Here is a 17,757-nt window from a genome sequence, read left to right as displayed (position 1 = left end):
TATATCTATGCAAATATTTAATTTAAAATGTTGTATAATAATAAATTGGGTTAAAAATTAAAATTAAATTAAGGTAATTTTATTATTTAATTTTATGTTAATAAATTAAGGTATTTAGGTTAATATATGATTTAATTTGTTAAATAAATAAATATATATACATATATGGTTAATTTAAAATGTGATTAAATAATGTAATTTTATGATTATAAATTAGGGTGTTTACTTTAATTAATGATTTAATTTGTTATATATATATATGTGTGTGTGTGTGTGTGTTTATTTTAAAATGTTATTAAACAAGAAATTAGATTAAAAATTAAAAATTAAAACTTAGATTAAGATAATTTTATGGTTTAATTTTAAGGGATTTTTTTTTGGGTCCCTGGTATTAAAATTTTATAGCATAAAGGACATTTAATATTTTTATAATGTCTAAGGTCTCTCAACATTGATTTAGAGAAATTTCAATCCAAAGAAATTTTGGATTTTTCAAAGAATTTCTCTGGATTCAAACCAAAGAAAATTCAAATTTCTCTCAGTTCAAATCAGAGAAAATTGATCAACACAGAGAAAATTAAATAGGGCAGAGAAAATTACCTAGAGAAAATTGAAATTTCTCTGAGTTCAAGCCAGATAAATTCAAAGAAAATTGAAATTTCTCTGGTTTTGTTCACAAATTTCTCTGACTTTGTTCAGAGAAAATTGAAGGTAGCGTTTGGTAGAGTTTTCTAAATATGATTTGAGAATAAGAGTTGTATTTTGACTTTATGAGATTTGGAATTATGATTGGAGTGTAGAAAATTTGTTTGCTGAATGAGGTTTAAAAAAAAGTTTTGAATTGAGTGGGAAATTATTGATGTGACATATGATATCTGATACAAAAACTTACGACTCATAACCAAACACACAACTCAAAAATCTATTAAACGCTCATAAAAAAATTCTGAAAATATTGTTTTATTAAAAAAAAAAAATTCCCATGTTCCGGTTGACCGACCGGACAACTAGCAGAACGACCAGTTAAGCCAAATTTCAAAAAAAAATAAAAAATCCCGCTTGACACAGTTTTCTGTAGAGTTTTCTTTTTGTTGTGGAAATATAATTTGAAAACCCTATCCAAACATGGTATTAGAATGTGTGGGTAGAATTATAGTTTGAAAACCCTTCCAAACACAGCCGATATTTTTCTGGGTTTCTTTACAAATTTCTGTGAAAAATTATGAAGAAAGCAGCTAAAAAAAATCTAAAAAATCAACTTTTCCACTAAAAAGAACTACATTGTTTAGAAACAATGAAAGCAACAGTTTATACTACAATATATATATACATATATATATATGAACAAAAAAAAGTACAGATAAAATTTGACAAAAGGCAGTGGAATACATCGCATGAATTCCTAGATAAACGTTAGGGCGATAAGTTCCCCTATACAAGCTCTCCTTGTGATCACCTTGAAACTACAACAATTGATTCATCCAAATCTCAGCAACACACACATCATATACATACATACATACATGCATACATACATACATACATACATACATACATACATACATATATTATATCAGTTCATTCAAATTGTAGATGAAAGTTTCACATGAGGAAGATCCATGATCTTTGGGTTAGGGAATGGGGTCACGACCCGGGGTTTCTGATGATGTTCAACAACAATTATAAGTCGATGAATCATGAAAAGGACCATCAAGAATGCTATGATACCAAACCCTAGAACAACTTTGAGATCAACATTTAGGAGGCGAATGAGATTGTGGTCTTTGCTTTTGTGCTTTCAGAGTTTGGGATTGCAGAGAGTGGTTCGATCTTCGTCGTCATCCGTATGGAGTTTGATTATGCTTCTCGCACTTCGTTGCCCAATTCCAGCCATTTTCAGATCAGTGAGCCGAATTTCTCTGTGATATATGAGTGTGAGGTTGAGGGACCTTAAACATCATAAAATAATATTATGGATCTCTTTCATTACTAAAAATGGGAGAAGGACCTTAGACTAATTTTCTCTTAATTTTATGGTTAATAAATTAAGATGTTTAGGTTAATTTATAATAATTTTATGTTTAATTAAAAAAGTTATTAAATAAAAAATTGGTTTAAGAATAAAAAATAGAAATTAATTTAAGGTAATTTTATGGTAATAAATTAGGGTGTTTAGTTTAATTCATGATTTAATTTGTTAAATGTCTGATTAAGATAAAAATTAAATGTATCAAAGGAGAGAGGAGAATATAACATAATATTTCGGTATTTTTTGCTATAAATTAAAACATATATACATATAATTTATAAAGGCTATATAAAATATATAAATATAAATATATATACATATATAGGTATAATTTATAAAAACATAAATAAAAAAATATATATAATATTCTAGGTTATATATATGTATATACATGTAACAAAGCTCAAAAAGAGAGAGAGAGAGGAGCGAAACAGGCAAAGAGAGAGAGAGAGAGAGAGGGGCGACCCGAGAGAGAGCTCGATCAAAGGCCGAAGGTCAATCGAAGGTCATCGATCAAAGGTCAAAGGTCAGAGCTTCGAAGGTCGTCAAGTTTGTTGTCTCGTCTAGTTAGGGAAAATACTAGGTCACTGCTCTCTTCTCTCCTCTCTTCTATCTTTCTTCTCTTCCATATCCCTTGTCATGTCCCGCCGTGTCCCATACCTTAAAAAAAAAAAAAAAAAAAAAAGAAACACTCCGAACATGTCCTCGTGTCCTCAGCATGTCCCCGTTTCCAACACTGCTACGGCACTAAGTTTGCCATGTCTGTGAAATCAAGGGTTGTAATTGTAATAACAAACATTTTAAAAGAAGCGCACAAGTTGTACGCCTTGAGCTTAAGCCTAAAGTGCACGCTTCATAGGGCTTTTTTTATATTGGTTGGCCTAAGATGTTCCGAAGCGCATTGACTACGCCTTGACAAGCCTTGGGCCTAGTGAACCTTTAATAACACTGGGCTAGACAGAGGATGGACAGGACCAAAGGCGCCTTCAATTGTGCAATGCTCAACAAGTGGTGCCATGATGGTAGGAGGTGAACATAAAGTTGTTAAGGTGGAGATAGATGTGAGGTGTGGTGGTTTATATGTGCAGAAGGAAAAGGGAAAGAGAAAGGAGTTTTGATGGTGGTCTCAAGTAAAGGATTGAATTATTTCCTCGCTACAGAGGTAGAGGTAATGTAGATCCTGATAAGTATTAGACAGTAGCACTTGATTGCGAATTTGAAATAAGGATATTTTTGGTAATTCCGCACTAATGACATGATGCCCTAATTCTACGCATATGTAGTTGAGAGAGGGATTATCTCTGCATCTCTTGTGACTTGTTTCCGTAGCAACTGCGTACGTAGCTCTAGCTTTTGGGTAAACCATGCAAATTTTATGGCCTTGTGTACATTTTGTTAGAATAGTTATATATTCTTATGTTATTATTTAGTTAAGTTGAGGGTATTAAGGTCATATTGTAATGTCAATTTTTATATGAATACATTTTGTGGGTGTAGAGTAATTCAACAACTCTAAACCATTTATACACAATATCTTTCTCTCTTCTCTCTCTAACCTTAACCCTAAATTTCTCCATTTTACATTCTAACTCGGTATTAAAGCACCCTGTTCCACATGAGAAAGTGTTTAACAGATTCTGGAGATTGACGTAAGGTGACGAAGACGTGCTGATGTCATCTGTATGATGATGTTAGCATGATGTCAACAAATATATGCACGGGAATTTCACCCTAGGCTTGAAATTCTCTCGAGTATGATGGTATTTTTTGTGAAATTTTTTGATCACCCCTGATGTGAGTTTTCTATTTTTGAATATTTTTTGAATTTCTTGCTGTAAATATTTGTATCTGCAATTGGGCTTATGTTTTGTTGTTTCTACTTGTTAGAATCCACCCTATAGGTGCCGAAATTACCCTAGAAAGGTGTATTGGATCTTAGTTTGTTGATTTGTTGGTGTTGGGTTGAATTTTTTGTCTGATCTGGTTCGGCAGCCCTGTGTTCTCTTTCATGTCTCTGTTTTTTATTTTTTATGGGCTATTGGTTTTGAGTTGCTTTCTTGCCTTTCCTAATTGTTGTGGGGGCTAGTTGCTATGGTCAGTGCTATAGTGTCATTTCCACTTGAGTCATCCCTCATTGGCAAAACTCAAGTTAGTTGTTCTTGGTTTGAGTCATGTGTCTTAGATTGAGTGTGAAGCATGTCAATTTGGAAAACATCCTCATAGTTCCTTTCCTAGTCGTAGTGTTAGTCATGTGTCCAAGTCAATGTTAATGGCTTTCTTTATTTTGTTATTTTTCTGGATGATTATTCTAGAATGACTTGGTTGTTTTTAATAAAACAGAGGTTTGATTTGCCTTCAATCATTTCTAAATTTTATAATGAAATTTTTACTCAATTTGGGAAGCATATTAAGATATTTTAGTCTAATAATGTCTTAGAATATGTGTAGTCTGTTGTGAATACCTTTTGTGATAATCATTGTATTATTTATCAGATTAGTTGTGCTCATACATCCCCTAAAATGATGTTACTGAGCGGAAACACCGCCATTTGTTAGATGTTGATCACATACTGTTGTTTAACATGCATGTTCTAAAATAGTTTTGGAGTGATGTGCTCACCGCTTGCTCTCTTATTAACCACATGCCCTCAGTCATGTTACACAACCAGCCTCCCTACTCATTTATACCCCATGTGTTCCCTATTTCCCCTATCTCCTCATATTTTTCGTTGTGTGGCTTTTGTCCATGTCCTTGACCCGAGCTTAGATAATTTATCCCCTCATGCTCGCGAGTATGTGTTTCTAGGTTATTCTCGTACTCAAAAAGGTTACCGATGTTGTCACCCTAAGTCTCGTAGGTACTTTGTCAATGTTGATGTTACTTTTTTTTTAGTCCACTCTTTTTTTTATCTTTGTTTGGGAAGCAATTATCCATTGATCTTCTCTCTTGTCATGAGGAGGAACCATCCTGTCCCACACCTACTCTTCCAGTGCCATGTGTCCTTTCATCTTCTATCTCACCTCCCACCAGTATAGACCCTACCCCCAATTTAGATCCTGCTCCGTTACCTCCATCTCCTCTGCAGGTTTATTAGCGATCCCAAGCTCATTGCATTTTTTCTTATGGCCCGGCTAGTTTATCTCCGTTGTTTGAGCCTCTTGCATCTCCTGTTCCTTCTGCCGATGTGGCCTCTGATGATCTTCCTATTGCTGTCCGCAAAGGTAAACATACTTGCACCCAACATCCTATTGCTCATTTTGTTTCTTATGATTGTCATTCTCCTAGATTTCACTCCTTTGCTTGTACGTTGTCTAGTATTTCCATTCCCTGTTCTTATCAGCAAGCTATGTCAATATCAGGTTGGAAGTAAGCTATGGATGAGAAAATGAGTGCTCTTCATCATAATCAGATTAAGGAACTTGTACATTTGCCTTCCGGGAAGCCTATTGTTGGTTGTTGTTGGATTTATACTATCAAGTATCTTCCTGATAGAACTGTTGAGCGACTTAAGGCTCACCTGGTGGCCAAAGGCTACACCCAAACCTATAATGTTGATTACTTAGAGACCTCCCCTAAGGCTCGCCTTAACTCTGTTCTGATGCTTCTTTCGATTGCCGTTAGTCAGTCTTGGCCTTTATATCAACTTGATATCAAGAATGCTTTTCTTTATAGCGATCTCCCAGAGGTCTATATGGATCAACCCCGTGGCTATGTTGTTCCTAGTCGTGAGAATATAGTTTGTCGGTTGTAGAAAGCCTTATATGGTCCCAAGCAATCCCTTCGTGCATGGTTTGATCGCTTCAGTGCTGTTGTGCTTGCATATGATTCCGTCGTTCTGCTTCTGATCACCCTATTTTTGAAGAGCCAGTAGTGCATTGAAGAGCCTAAGAGGACAAAGGTAATGTAGGAGGAACGACATCCAGAAAGTATAGTCCACCTTGTGTACTAATCATTTTCCCCGTAGCTAGTTCCTGAAAGACACAATGAGTAGGAAAAAAGATTACAAAGCAATTGAGAGCAGTAGTAAGGCTACTAACAAAAGTGCAAAAATTAGGGACATGAACAGATAAACGAAAAAGTAAAGGGAAACAATGAATTGAACCCTTGCCGGAGATAGAGCATAAAGTGCCGCCGGCCACCCTAACCTTATCTAGTCCAGAATATGGAGAGAATAAGCATAGAAAAGACTAAAGGCACCTGTCATGTGATCGGTAGCACCAGAATCAATAATCTAAGGAGACGATGAAGATGTACTAAGTGCACTAGCAAAAATACCTATGTGAGCAAAGTTGGAAGAAGCAGAAGAAGAAGGAGCTAACGTAGATGAAGAATCAAGCCGAGCCATTAAATTTTTGAGAGTGTGGAGCTCATCTTGGGCAATAGAACTAGTATCATCGAGGGCACTCACAGTGATCTCAGAAACATGAGCTTGACGATGAATTCCACTACCACAACCACGGCCTCAAGTAGGACGACCATGCAACTTCCAACAGTGCTCCCTATCATGTTTTTCTTTTCCATAATAATCACACTTCAACCGATCCCGACCAACCAAGGGAACCTTACTACCAACCTGTGGCTGACTAAGCTGAGTATACAGTGACTTAGGGGCTGCAACCAATGCAGACCAATCCTAAATACGGGTATGCACCATAGGACTACGTCGATTCTCTCCTTCTACTGAACAAGAGCATAAGCCTTGCGCAAGGTGGGAAACGGAGAGTGACCCAACACTGGAACGCAAATCTAATTATACTCCAAATTTAGGCCAACAAGAAAGTCATAAATACACTCCTTCTCCACGAACTACTGAAACATAGTGGCATCCTTAAAACAAATAGCCTAGAAACTCTGGGAGTAATCAAATTCTTGCCACAAGCCACTCAACTCAATATAGTATAACGCAAGAGAGCAATCCTTCTGATCCAAGCCCCTAATCTTCTTTCTCAACTCATAGGCATGTGCATCATTACCATTTTGAGAATACATCTGAGTTGCAGCAGTCCAAACCTTGTGAGCAGTATCCAATTAGAGAAAAGTCCAACTAATGATAGGCTCCATAGAGTTCATCAACCAGGTCATAACTAAAGTATTCACAGAAATCCATTGAGTGGACAAAGCTCCATCTGCATCTGATTGCTTGATGCCATCAGTAATATAGCCAGTCAAACGACTAGCGGCAATAGCAAGACTGTAGGAACGGGACCAAATCAAGTAATTTGTACCATTAAGCTTGACGGGACTAATTTGGAGAGAAGGACTATTACCAAGAGTCATATCATGACTCAGCCCACTCTTTTCCTTGCCCTTAGATGTTTGACCCTCGCTTTCAGCCATGTGATGAGAGAAAGAAGGTGCAAAAACACAAGTTGGATATCAAACAAATCCAGAAAACACCCAACCAACACAGTAACTCACCTTCAAAGCTGAAGCAGTGCTAGATTACCCCAGAACAAAGCAACTAAATCAACTTGAAGCAAGAAAACCGAAGTAGGCCATCCAAAACTCATAAAAAATAAAGAAAGTGCCAAAAAACCTCAAAGATGAACACCAAACCCCTCTAGGGTTCCAATCAGCTCCCAAGGAAGAGAGTGGGAGGGAAAAATCCAACCAAAAAGGGCTTAAGCTGAGACTTTTGAAAAATCACCCAGTTTTGATGAAAAATCGCAAAAAATTGAAAAACCAATCAAACAATGAGGAAAATATTGTAGGGTACAAACCCATTAATTTTCGAGCATGCTAGATTTTTTTTTTTTTTTACGACCGATACAAGAAAAAGAAAAAAAAAACGAAAGGAACAATCTTCAAGGAGGAAGATGTTCCTCTAATACCCTATTGAACGTATAGATGAAGAAGTTAAAGAATGAGAGAGAGAGAGAGAGAGAGAGAGAGCTGCAGAAATATTATTGAATCAAAACTTAGAGTTCTCCCCTTACACACTACTATTTATAATAATAATAGGTAGACACAAATTACATAACTACCGTAACACTTAACGCAAGTCAAGTCCAATATGCTTTTAAATAGGAAAATAGGTTTGTTCACTGAGTTATTTTGATTCAATGGGTTTATAGCAAGTGCACATTACACAGCATCATCTCTATAATGATAAAGATATATGTTGTGAAGATAGAATAATACTAATTAAACTTATAATTGGAGAAAACATAATTACTGTGATTATTGTCTATGCACCCCAAAGAAGATTGGAACGACGAGTCAAGAAAATTTTGGGATCAACAAGATGAGTTCATGAACAAATAGCTGTAAACGACAAATGACAAGCTAAGGTATGAGAGGGTACATGGTAGATATGTTTTTAGTGACAAAAAAGAGACTGGAATGGGTATCTTAGATTTTGCAATAGCATTTGACCTTATAGTGACCAACTACTTCTTTAAAAAGAGAGAACACTTTATAACTTTTAAAAGTGGAAAAAACAAGAGTCAACTAGATTATTTTCTTGTAAGAAAAACATATCGCCTAATATATAGAGATTGCAAGGTTATCCCTGGAGAAAGTTTAACATCACAACATAGGCCAGCAATACTAGATATATGCATTGGCAAAGTCAAGCCAGAAAATATATTAAAAACCCACGAACTAGATGATGGAATCTAAAAGGCGTGAAATTAGAAATATTTCATAATAAAATATTTAAAGAAGCAATGTGAGTTTGGATGGTAATGCTAATAACATTTGCAATACAATGGCGGAATGCATTATTGAAAGAAGCCCTTCGAGAGTCAAAGGGAAATGCCCCATATCTAAAGATACTTGGTGGTGAAATAGTAAGATACAAGCCGTAGTAAAAACAAAAAAGAAATGTTTTAAAAAGTGGCAAAAGGATAAAAAATAAGAAAAAATTTAAAAGATATAAGTTAGATAATAAGGAGGTTAAAAGGACAATTGGAGATGCTAAGTCAAAAGCCTACTACGATTGATGGAGGAAAGATATTTACATATTAAATTGAGAGAAAGAAAACAAGACTTTAATCAAGTTAAGTAAATAAAAAGTAAAGATTTGAGGGAGTCAGTGAAACATAAGGAGATTAAAGAAAGGTGAAAAAGCTTTGAAAAGCTGTTAAATGAAAAACATCTAGGAAACTTATGGGGTCATAAGGAGATTAAAGAAAGGTGGCGGTGTCAGAAGACAGTTTATGGGGTCATGTCGGACCGTTGTAGCAGACAATGTTGTGACAGTTGTTGTGACAGTTTACGGAGTCTTGCTGGACCCTTGTAGAAACTAACCGGAATCAATGTCGGGACAGTTTACAGAGTCTTGTCGGACCCATAAAGGAGCTAACCGGAATCAATGTCGGGACAGTTTACAGAGTCTTGTCGGACCCTTAAAAAGTCGCACCCTCAAAAGGTGTGCCCAATCTATCAAAAGGCGTGTCATCAAAAGGCGTGCCCAATTCATCAAAAGGCGTGCCATCAAAAGGCGTGCCCATTTTATCAAAAGGTGTACCGGACATGATGGCGAGGCGCGTGACTTGGCTTGCGCGCCCAGGTTGTCGTCTAGCGCCGAGCGGCGCATTATGCGCGTGTCTGCCGCTTCGGCAGGGTCTTTATAAATCGAAGCGGAGGCTGAGGCTTGGAAGCATAACAAACCAGTCTGAAACCTCTGAACCTTTGCAGTCTGAAACACTCTGTAAACACTCTGTAACCAACTCGTCTCTGAAACACTCAGTAACATGGCCTCTTCTTCCCGTCCAGCTAACCAGAACATGGCCGCCTCTTCCCGTGGGCTGCTTACGCTCTTTCCAGAACTGAATGAGTCCACAAGAGAAATAACTGGTGCGGTGGCCAGTGAACCTCAACCAAACACCTCTGTGTTTGCTCCGTTGAACTTTCCGATGCGGTCGGTGGAGCAAAAAATGGCGGTGCAAACTGATATTGAGGCCAATCAGTATACTCTGAAGTCATGCGTGGAAACCATGACTGCGGTCACAAATTTGTCGCACCAGCTGCAGAGCAGGACAAATGAGGTGTAACAGTTAAACTCCCAGCTGGCTCTGCTCCAATGCATGTATAAGGATGCGCGAGCAGAGATAAGTGTGCTGAAAGCAGAAAATAAGGAGCTGAAGCGGAAGGCCACCGTGATGTTCCGATTTGGAGGTCCGCCATATGCTGCAGTAGAGGAGTATGGGGGAGTGAACGTGCTCGGTGGACAAGGAAACACGGAGGCAACACCGTCAAGGGCCGTCCAGGACGGAGGCAAGAAGAAGAGACCTGCAGCAGAGTAGAGAAGAAAAATCCCACTGTTCCGATTTATGTTGTTTTTTTTTTTTTTTTTTTGTGTAAAATTGTGATCAGGGTTGATCCCTGAGATAAATAAAATATGGTTGGTTGTGCAAATTTGTAAATTGGTTGCAATTGTTTTTTTTTTTTTTTTTTTTTTTTTTTTTTTGTTTTTAAGTGAAAAAAAATAGTGAAAAAAAAATAATAAAAATAAAAGAAAGAAATAATAATAATATATTTGAAATAATAATAATAATAATAATAATAATAATAATAATATGTTTAAAAAGTGGGGCGGTGGAAAATGTGATGATAATTTTGGGTGTGAATAAAATATTTGATGTGTCTATGGAGGTGGAGCACCCACGTGAAATATCTTGAGGCATGTGGGGTGATTATTAGAGAGAGAGAGTGACAGTGTGTGCTATGTCCCCCCTGTGTTGTTTGCTCTTTTCTTCTTTATTCTCCTCAAGAGAGAGAGAGATGGTGAGGTCCATGATGATTTGGGTCCATGAAGAGAGAGTTTGAGATCATTTTGTGGCTCTGGAGAAGTGGTGGGGAGAGAGAGAGAAAGACAAAATGATTGAGGGACCGTCGGTGAGTTTTAGATCTGAGGAAGAGCACTAAGAGGACGATGATGGCTCTGGATCTTGCAACGGTGGCGCCGATCGGCAAGGTAAGGAAGAAGGCCAACAGGGTACGAAACAGATGAATGAAATGAGATGTTTCAGGAGTTGCATTATTCTTGCTTTTTTTGCCTTTCATTTTTGTTTCTACGTCTCCACTGTACGGAGCAACATGATATGCATACTGCTGGAGAACCGAGAACACAACCATCTCCAAACACACCAAGACGTTCTGAATAGCTTCTTCGATGTGCTCTACATCCAACCAAAAAATGATGGGATTTGATGACACCCAACGCAACAAGAATGTCAAGCACTATCCCCTGCCAAAAGCAAAAGAAAACAATTCCTTTGATGCACAGGAACTTTGGAAGCGGCTTGTGTGGTGCCAACTCTTTTGCAAAGACATGGTAAAATACCACCAGTGAATACAAAGCCAATGAAACTGAAACGTTGAGAATGATGGTGAATGTCCAGCTGACCCAACTGGGATATATATCAAGAACCTGTAATGTTATCATCAATGCAGAGCATACTGGGCGAATGACAACAAACTGCCATGTCCAGTACTTGAGAAGCTTCAGGGTGTGAATCAGGTATGTTTGAGATTTGATTATGTAACAGGTTAGGGTCCGGCGGGCGGTGAAGGTAAGGTTGCCGCCCGCCGGAAGGTGAAGCTCACCAAGAGCTAACCTATTGCTCTGATACCATGTAAAAATATATGTATTATTGATTGATATATTGATGTTATTTTCTGTCTATTACAAATGGTTCCTTATATAGATGTAGGTGTAGTGGATGGTGTGTAGTGGATGGTGATAGTGGTGTAGTGGGTTAGGTTTAGTGGAGTAGGTGAGGTGGTAGTGGTGTAGTGGGTTAGGTTTAGTGGAGTAGGTGAGGTGGTAGTGGTGGTAGGTGATGGTAAATTCTAACAGACATGTAGTCTGTAGACTATGCCATAGTCCATGTTGGGATGTTGAGAATTATTTGGTATTGTGGCTAGAAAAGATAGGAGACCAATGGTAAACCTCTCGCCCTCAATACCCTAGGGAATTGCATTACCTTTGTCTCAACCAAGCAATTACAGAAAGGGATATGTCCATGTGGTCCACAGGCCACATGGTATCACCATGTTAATTGCTTGGCCTCCAAGCAAATCTCCGGTGCCCATAAATAGGATACTCCTATAGCTTGATAGCAAGAGTGAACATGAGATAAGGCGAAACATTGCCAATTTTCTTCTATCCTGTCTGCCTTGCTTCTCACCCAACAATTAATTCCTCTATCCTAGCTTAATATTTGCAATTTTCACCTCTCCAACACTAAACATTCAATACCCACTCCATTTAAGACCCTCCACAAAAAGTAAAATACATTCGGTATCAATATCAAATGAAACATCAAATTGATGTAAGCCCAATCTAGATCTTCCCCTACACTAGACCACATTTCAATCCCCCGAATCCTTTCATCCTTCCACAAGCAAGAATCTTGTGTAGTAACACACTTTATTTCCTCCAACTCAACATTGACAATGACGGGCATATCAACATTTTACCCTGCTATTATTGCTCCCGCTCCCCTACTCAAGTCCTGCTTATCTTGAGACATCACGAAACTTGGTCCCAACCACCTAAATTAACCCAATTCCCCTATAGTAACACCATGTGCCGCCTCCCCATCATCCATGCTAGAACCCTTCAGAACCATCTCCTCTATTTCCCCATCTTCCAAGCATGAATCTTAATGAAATTCAACCACCCCTTGCTCAGAGAGCTACCACTTCGTCTCCTAAACAACCTCTGAAGTCATGTCCCCATATTTATTATATAAAGTTCATTGTTTGGGATCCTTTCTTTCTGCAAACGAAACAAACAATGAGTGCCACCCCATTAACCAATCTACCTTCACACCTCCTTTCAAAACACCCTCACCACTTTTGTTCTACTCCCTAGAACTAGAAACCAAAAATTCAAACATACCTAGAGTAGACTCACCTTTTTTAAAGTTCCTATCCGATGAAGAAATCTCCCCAAGCATAACTTCAATAGATCTTGGAACATATGGCCTAACCAAGAGTCATATCACAACTAAGCAAATCTGGCTCTCATATAATGGTATCTTGAATTCAAAAACCTAGAGTGGCACAAGAGAGAGCCTTTTAAAGCAAATGGAAGGGTTCCCATCACCATAATTAAAGAAGAAAATGAAATAATGCATAATGCATTGAACTTTACTGCAAGCCTATTAACATAAAATCACTTGTGCCTTGTCCAAACTATCTTCTTTTTCCCTAACATTCTCTGTACTTCCTTTTTTACTTTATTAACTAACTCATAGCACAAGCCACCTAGAGAACCAAACTACTCCCTAATCAAATACAACCCAACCATCCCCCAAGCATGGGCAATTAATAGGAGAAGTCCGTAGAGATGGCCCCAGGAAGGACAATTCAAAGTCAGAATCTCCATTTCCTACAGCAGGGCTTTGACTCCCCCCACCTATGTGTGGATCTTTCACCCTTTATTCGTTTGGGGGTCTTTCTTGTGTGATTGTTGGGTTTGTAGTATGCTTATAGTAACATGATGTTAAGACTTTCTTACATAGTATAATGTCCAGTCTAATGTAAGTCTCATGATATTTGTAAATTATTTCCCCACCATTTGACCCAAAAAAGAGAATCAAGTTGGTTTACCACCTAAAAAGATTCAAAACTCCATCGTCAGAGTCTTTCAATGTGTCAATACAACTAGCTTGTTAATTATTTATTTTTTCATACTATATCTCCAAGACCTAGTGAAGTCAACAAATAACTAACAGAAGTCTTTCTCTGTATTCTACCTTTCCATGGTTTATTAATCAAGAGATGAATTCCTAGGTAGTTTTCATATACCTTATTGCCCAATATTCTTGTTCTACGTCGTAATCTTGCTCCAATACTCTCCCAAATGTACATGGTATGAAATATGCAGCGTTCCTTCATAAAGATTTAGAGAATCCTTGAGGTCACAGTCATTTATAACCATTCCACCCATCATTGTTCATTGTAGTTAATGTACATCTCTACAAAAACTCACATTTATAAAGCGTAACAGTGCCTATAATAACATTTTTGCAATTAAATATCACTAATGTTTACAAAATAATAGATCATAAGATACCACAAAATGATTAATTAACTCAGATTTTATTGCTTTTGATCAATAGTGTAATGTTGTTTGACAACTGTACAACAATGTACTTGCCCCACGAAAATATATTTACCTACAGGTGGGAATTTTCAATAAAACCCGGACCAAACAAGAAATTTGTGAGCTAGGTTTGGCTAGTTCTCAACATGAACCTAAAAGTGACATGACACAATAACAAAATAAACATGTCGAGTTAATATCAAACCGTATAACCCAAATTTTACACGGATAACCCATTTAATAGAGTACTAGTTACAAACATTTTAATGTATTTCCATTAAGGGGCAATGACATGTTCGAATTTCTCATGTAACCCCATCCAGCTAAATAACACAAAATAAGTAAAATACAAATTTCTTGTCAATATAATATTATGGAGTCAATCTAGTAAACAAAATAATAATAGAGTTTAGTTGTTTGAAATTGAAAAAATGGAATTGAGTTGAAATTAAACATTTTTATGAATAATTTCATCTGATAGAATTAGTTTCATGAAATTTTAACCGCGGGGGGGGGGGGGGGGGGGGGGTTGACAAACTTTAATGTCTCCATACACTATGTATTTTTATGTAAGAGTGGAAATTTTTTACACGACATGTTACCACGATACAAACCGGACACAAAACTGTAAGAAATAGATGTATTATTGATTGATATATATTCATATCTATTACAATGATTCATGATTCCTATATATATAGAAGAGGGTGAGTGTGTAGTAGGTAAGGAGTAGGTGAAGTGGAGGTGGTAGTGGTGTAGTGGGTTAGGTTTAGTGGAGTAGGTGAGGTGGTAGTGGTGTAGTGGGTTAGGTTTAGTGGAGTAGGTTTAAGTGGGTGAAGTAGGTGGAGAGTAGGTGGATTTTAACAGCCCCCGCAAACTCAAGGAGGATAGGAACTAACCAACTTGAGTTTGGAGAGAGTAACAAAACAAGAAAATACATAAAAATAAAAGAGGATAAGAGACACTGTATGGTCGTGTCAGACCATTGGTGTACGTTGTAGAGGACACTGTATGGGGGTGTCATAACCATGTAGAGGACACTGTATGGTGTTGTCATAGCGGTGTAGAGGACACTGGATGGCGGTGTCAGATCGATGTAGAAGACAGTTTATGGGGTCATGTCGGACCGTTGTAGCAGACAATGTTGGGACAGTTGTTGTGACAGTTGACGGAATCTTGCTGGACCCTTGTAGAAACTAACTGGAATCAATGTCGGGACAGTTTACAGAGTCTTGTCAGACCCATGAAGGAGCTAACCGGAATCAATGTCGGGACAGTTTACAGAGTCTTGTCGGACCCTTGAAGGAGCTAACCGGAATCAATGTCGGGACAGTTTACAGAGTCTTGTCGGACCCTTGAAGGAGCTAACCGGAATCAATGTCGGGACAGTTTACAGAGTCTTGTCGGACCCCTAAAAAGTCGCACCCTCAAAAGGTGTGCCCAATCTGTCAAAAGGCATGCCAAATCCATCAAAAGGCGTGCTATCAAAAGACGTGCCCAATCCATAAAAAGGAGTACCAGATATGATAGCGAGGCACGTGAGTGCCTTGGCTGGCGTGCCCGTTTGTCGTCTGGCGTCAAGTGGCGCGCGATACGCGTGGCGGCCCCGGCTATTTAACCAAGACGGAGGCGGAGGCCGAGGCAGAGGCTGAGACAAGAAACTGAGAAAAAACTCTGAAAAACAAACGTTCGTTGTCGGAGAGAGAAACTCGGTAATATTCTGTAACACGCTGTTGCCCAGAAAATGGCTTCGTCGTCCCGCGGTCTGCTCACCCTCTTTCCCGACCTCAACGAGTCAACAAGAGAGAGAACTGGTGCGGTGACACTGGAACCTCAACCAAGCGCCCCGGAGTTTGCTCCGTTGAACTTTCCGATGCGGTCTGTGGAGCATAAGAATGGCAGTGCAGTCGGATGTGGAAGCCAATCAGTATACATTGAAGTCATGTGTGGAAACCATGACTGCGGTTACAAACTTGTCGAACCGGCTGCAGAGTAGGGCAAATGAGGTGCAGCAGTTAAACTCCCAGCTGGCTCTGCTCCAACGCATGTATAAGGATGCGCGAGCAGAGATAAGTGTGCTAAAGGCGGAAAATAAGGAGCTGAAGCGGAAGGCCACCGTGATGTTCCGTTTTAGAGGTCCGCCATATTCTGTAGTGGAGGAGCAGGGAGGAGTGATCATGCCCAGTGGAGTGGGAAACACGGAGGCAGCACCGTCAAGGGCCGCCCAGGACGGAGGCAAAAAGAAAAGACCGGCGGCAGAGTAGAGAAGAAGTGAGGTCGATGTGTGGCCGCTGCAGAAAAGAAAACAAAGCTGCTGTTGTTGTTTTTTTTTTTTTTTTTTTGTAGAAATGTGATGGTGGTTAATTCCCTGTCATGAATAAAACGATGTGCGGTGTGTTTTGGTTTATGATTTTTTTTTTTTTTTTTTAAATAGATATGTGATAAAATAAATGAAATTATAAAATCAATGGGGAACAGGTTGGCAGAAGAAAAGTTTAAAAGAAATGATGGGAAATATTAAAAGAAATGTGGGAGAAATGATGAGTGTAATGTGATGATGATAAAAGAAAATAAAAAACATGAAGAGACATGCCACGTGAGTTGAAGAATAAAAAATAAAAAAAAGGAAAAGGTTGAAAGATTAAAAAACCAGAGGTGCATGTGTGAGTGTGTGGGTCTCTTGTTTATATTAAAAAACCAGTGTATGGGAATTTGCCTTCAGCATCAGGTTGCATCTTCTGTATCTGGGTTTTCACATAATCAAATGGTAAACTGCAGGCTGCAGCAAAGAATCCTGAAACACTACTCGCCCCTAATATTGTAGCAGCCTCACCAAAACCCACAGAATCCTTGAAGAACTCCACACTCTGGTCATATGAGGCAAGCATTCCCATATTCAGTGCCATTGCTCTCACTACAGTAGGGCCTGCACCTTTCCAGAGTGCCAAAACTCCTTCATCTGCAACAATACGATAAAGGGCATGGAATGCATTCGTGTAGTTCCGGCGCTGTGCGAGAGGTAAGGTAGCATCTGCCTGCATACGAATGAGTGCTAAATCTACTGGACTACCAACTGATGCTCCAATTGCTCCAGCAGTTAAGCCACACAAAGCCTTCTGATATAAAGATAGGGGCTTCCCATCATTGGCCTCAATTGCTTTATTTGTCAGAATCCTAAATGATCCAAGTCGGGCAGTTGTATATGTAGCTTGTCTAAGCAGCCCAGCAGTCAGCCCCTTGTAAAAGGCACCAATACCCTCATTCTTGAACATGTTCTTTGTCACATCAGTGGCTGATCCCTGACCTAATTGAATTCTGACCTTGATCATGTCGATAGGTTGGATGACACAGGTAGTGAGCATTCCAGAGGCTCCGCCATTGACAAAAGGCTTCACGGTGGGCCAAACACCACTGGCTTTTGGCTTCGTCTCTCCCATTTCTTCTTTCTTTTTGCTAATAGTTAGCCCCCAAAATTGAACAAACAAAAAAGCAGACAGAGAGAAGAGAAAAGCCTTCGTCAAAAACAAGAGAGAATTTTTGCAGACTAGGTGAAAGTCCGGGGGACGGCTAAGGTGAGGTTGCCGCCCGCCGGTGAAGCGAAAAAATATTAGGTTCTAAACCTGCTCTGATACCATGTAAGAAATAGATGTATTATTGATTGATATA

At 38.6% G+C, this 17,757-nt stretch overlaps 2 protein-coding genes across 2 annotated transcripts; both read right to left on the bottom strand.

Annotated features, from left to right (window-relative positions):
• Positions 1-5,914: 5,914 nt before the first annotated feature.
• LOC114277954 (uncharacterized) lies at positions 5,915-13,935 on the bottom strand. Its single transcript, XM_082918395.1, is given in 5 exon segments — positions 5,915-6,001; positions 7,128-7,221; positions 10,867-11,171; positions 11,173-11,658; positions 13,855-13,935. Coding segments are annotated over 5 exon segments (1,053 nt in total).
• Positions 13,936-16,494: 2,559 nt separating this feature from the next.
• LOC114301547 (mitochondrial dicarboxylate/tricarboxylate transporter DTC) lies at positions 16,495-17,573 on the bottom strand. The gene has a single exon (XM_028246493.2). The coding sequence runs from the start codon at positions 17,526-17,528 to the stop codon at positions 16,776-16,778; it is 753 nt and encodes a 250-aa protein (XP_028102294.2). The 5' UTR covers positions 17,529-17,573; the 3' UTR covers positions 16,495-16,775.
• Positions 17,574-17,757: the final 184 nt, after the last annotated feature.

The sequence above is a fragment of the Camellia sinensis genome, chromosome 3 (assembly GCF_055761805.1).
Source record: "Camellia sinensis isolate YWXY chromosome 3, ASM5576180v1, whole genome shotgun sequence".
Lineage (NCBI taxonomy): Eukaryota > Viridiplantae > Streptophyta > Magnoliopsida > Ericales > Theaceae > Camellia > Camellia sinensis.
Note: the sequence above shows the minus strand (reverse complement) of the source record. Positions and strands in the feature narration are given on the sequence as shown.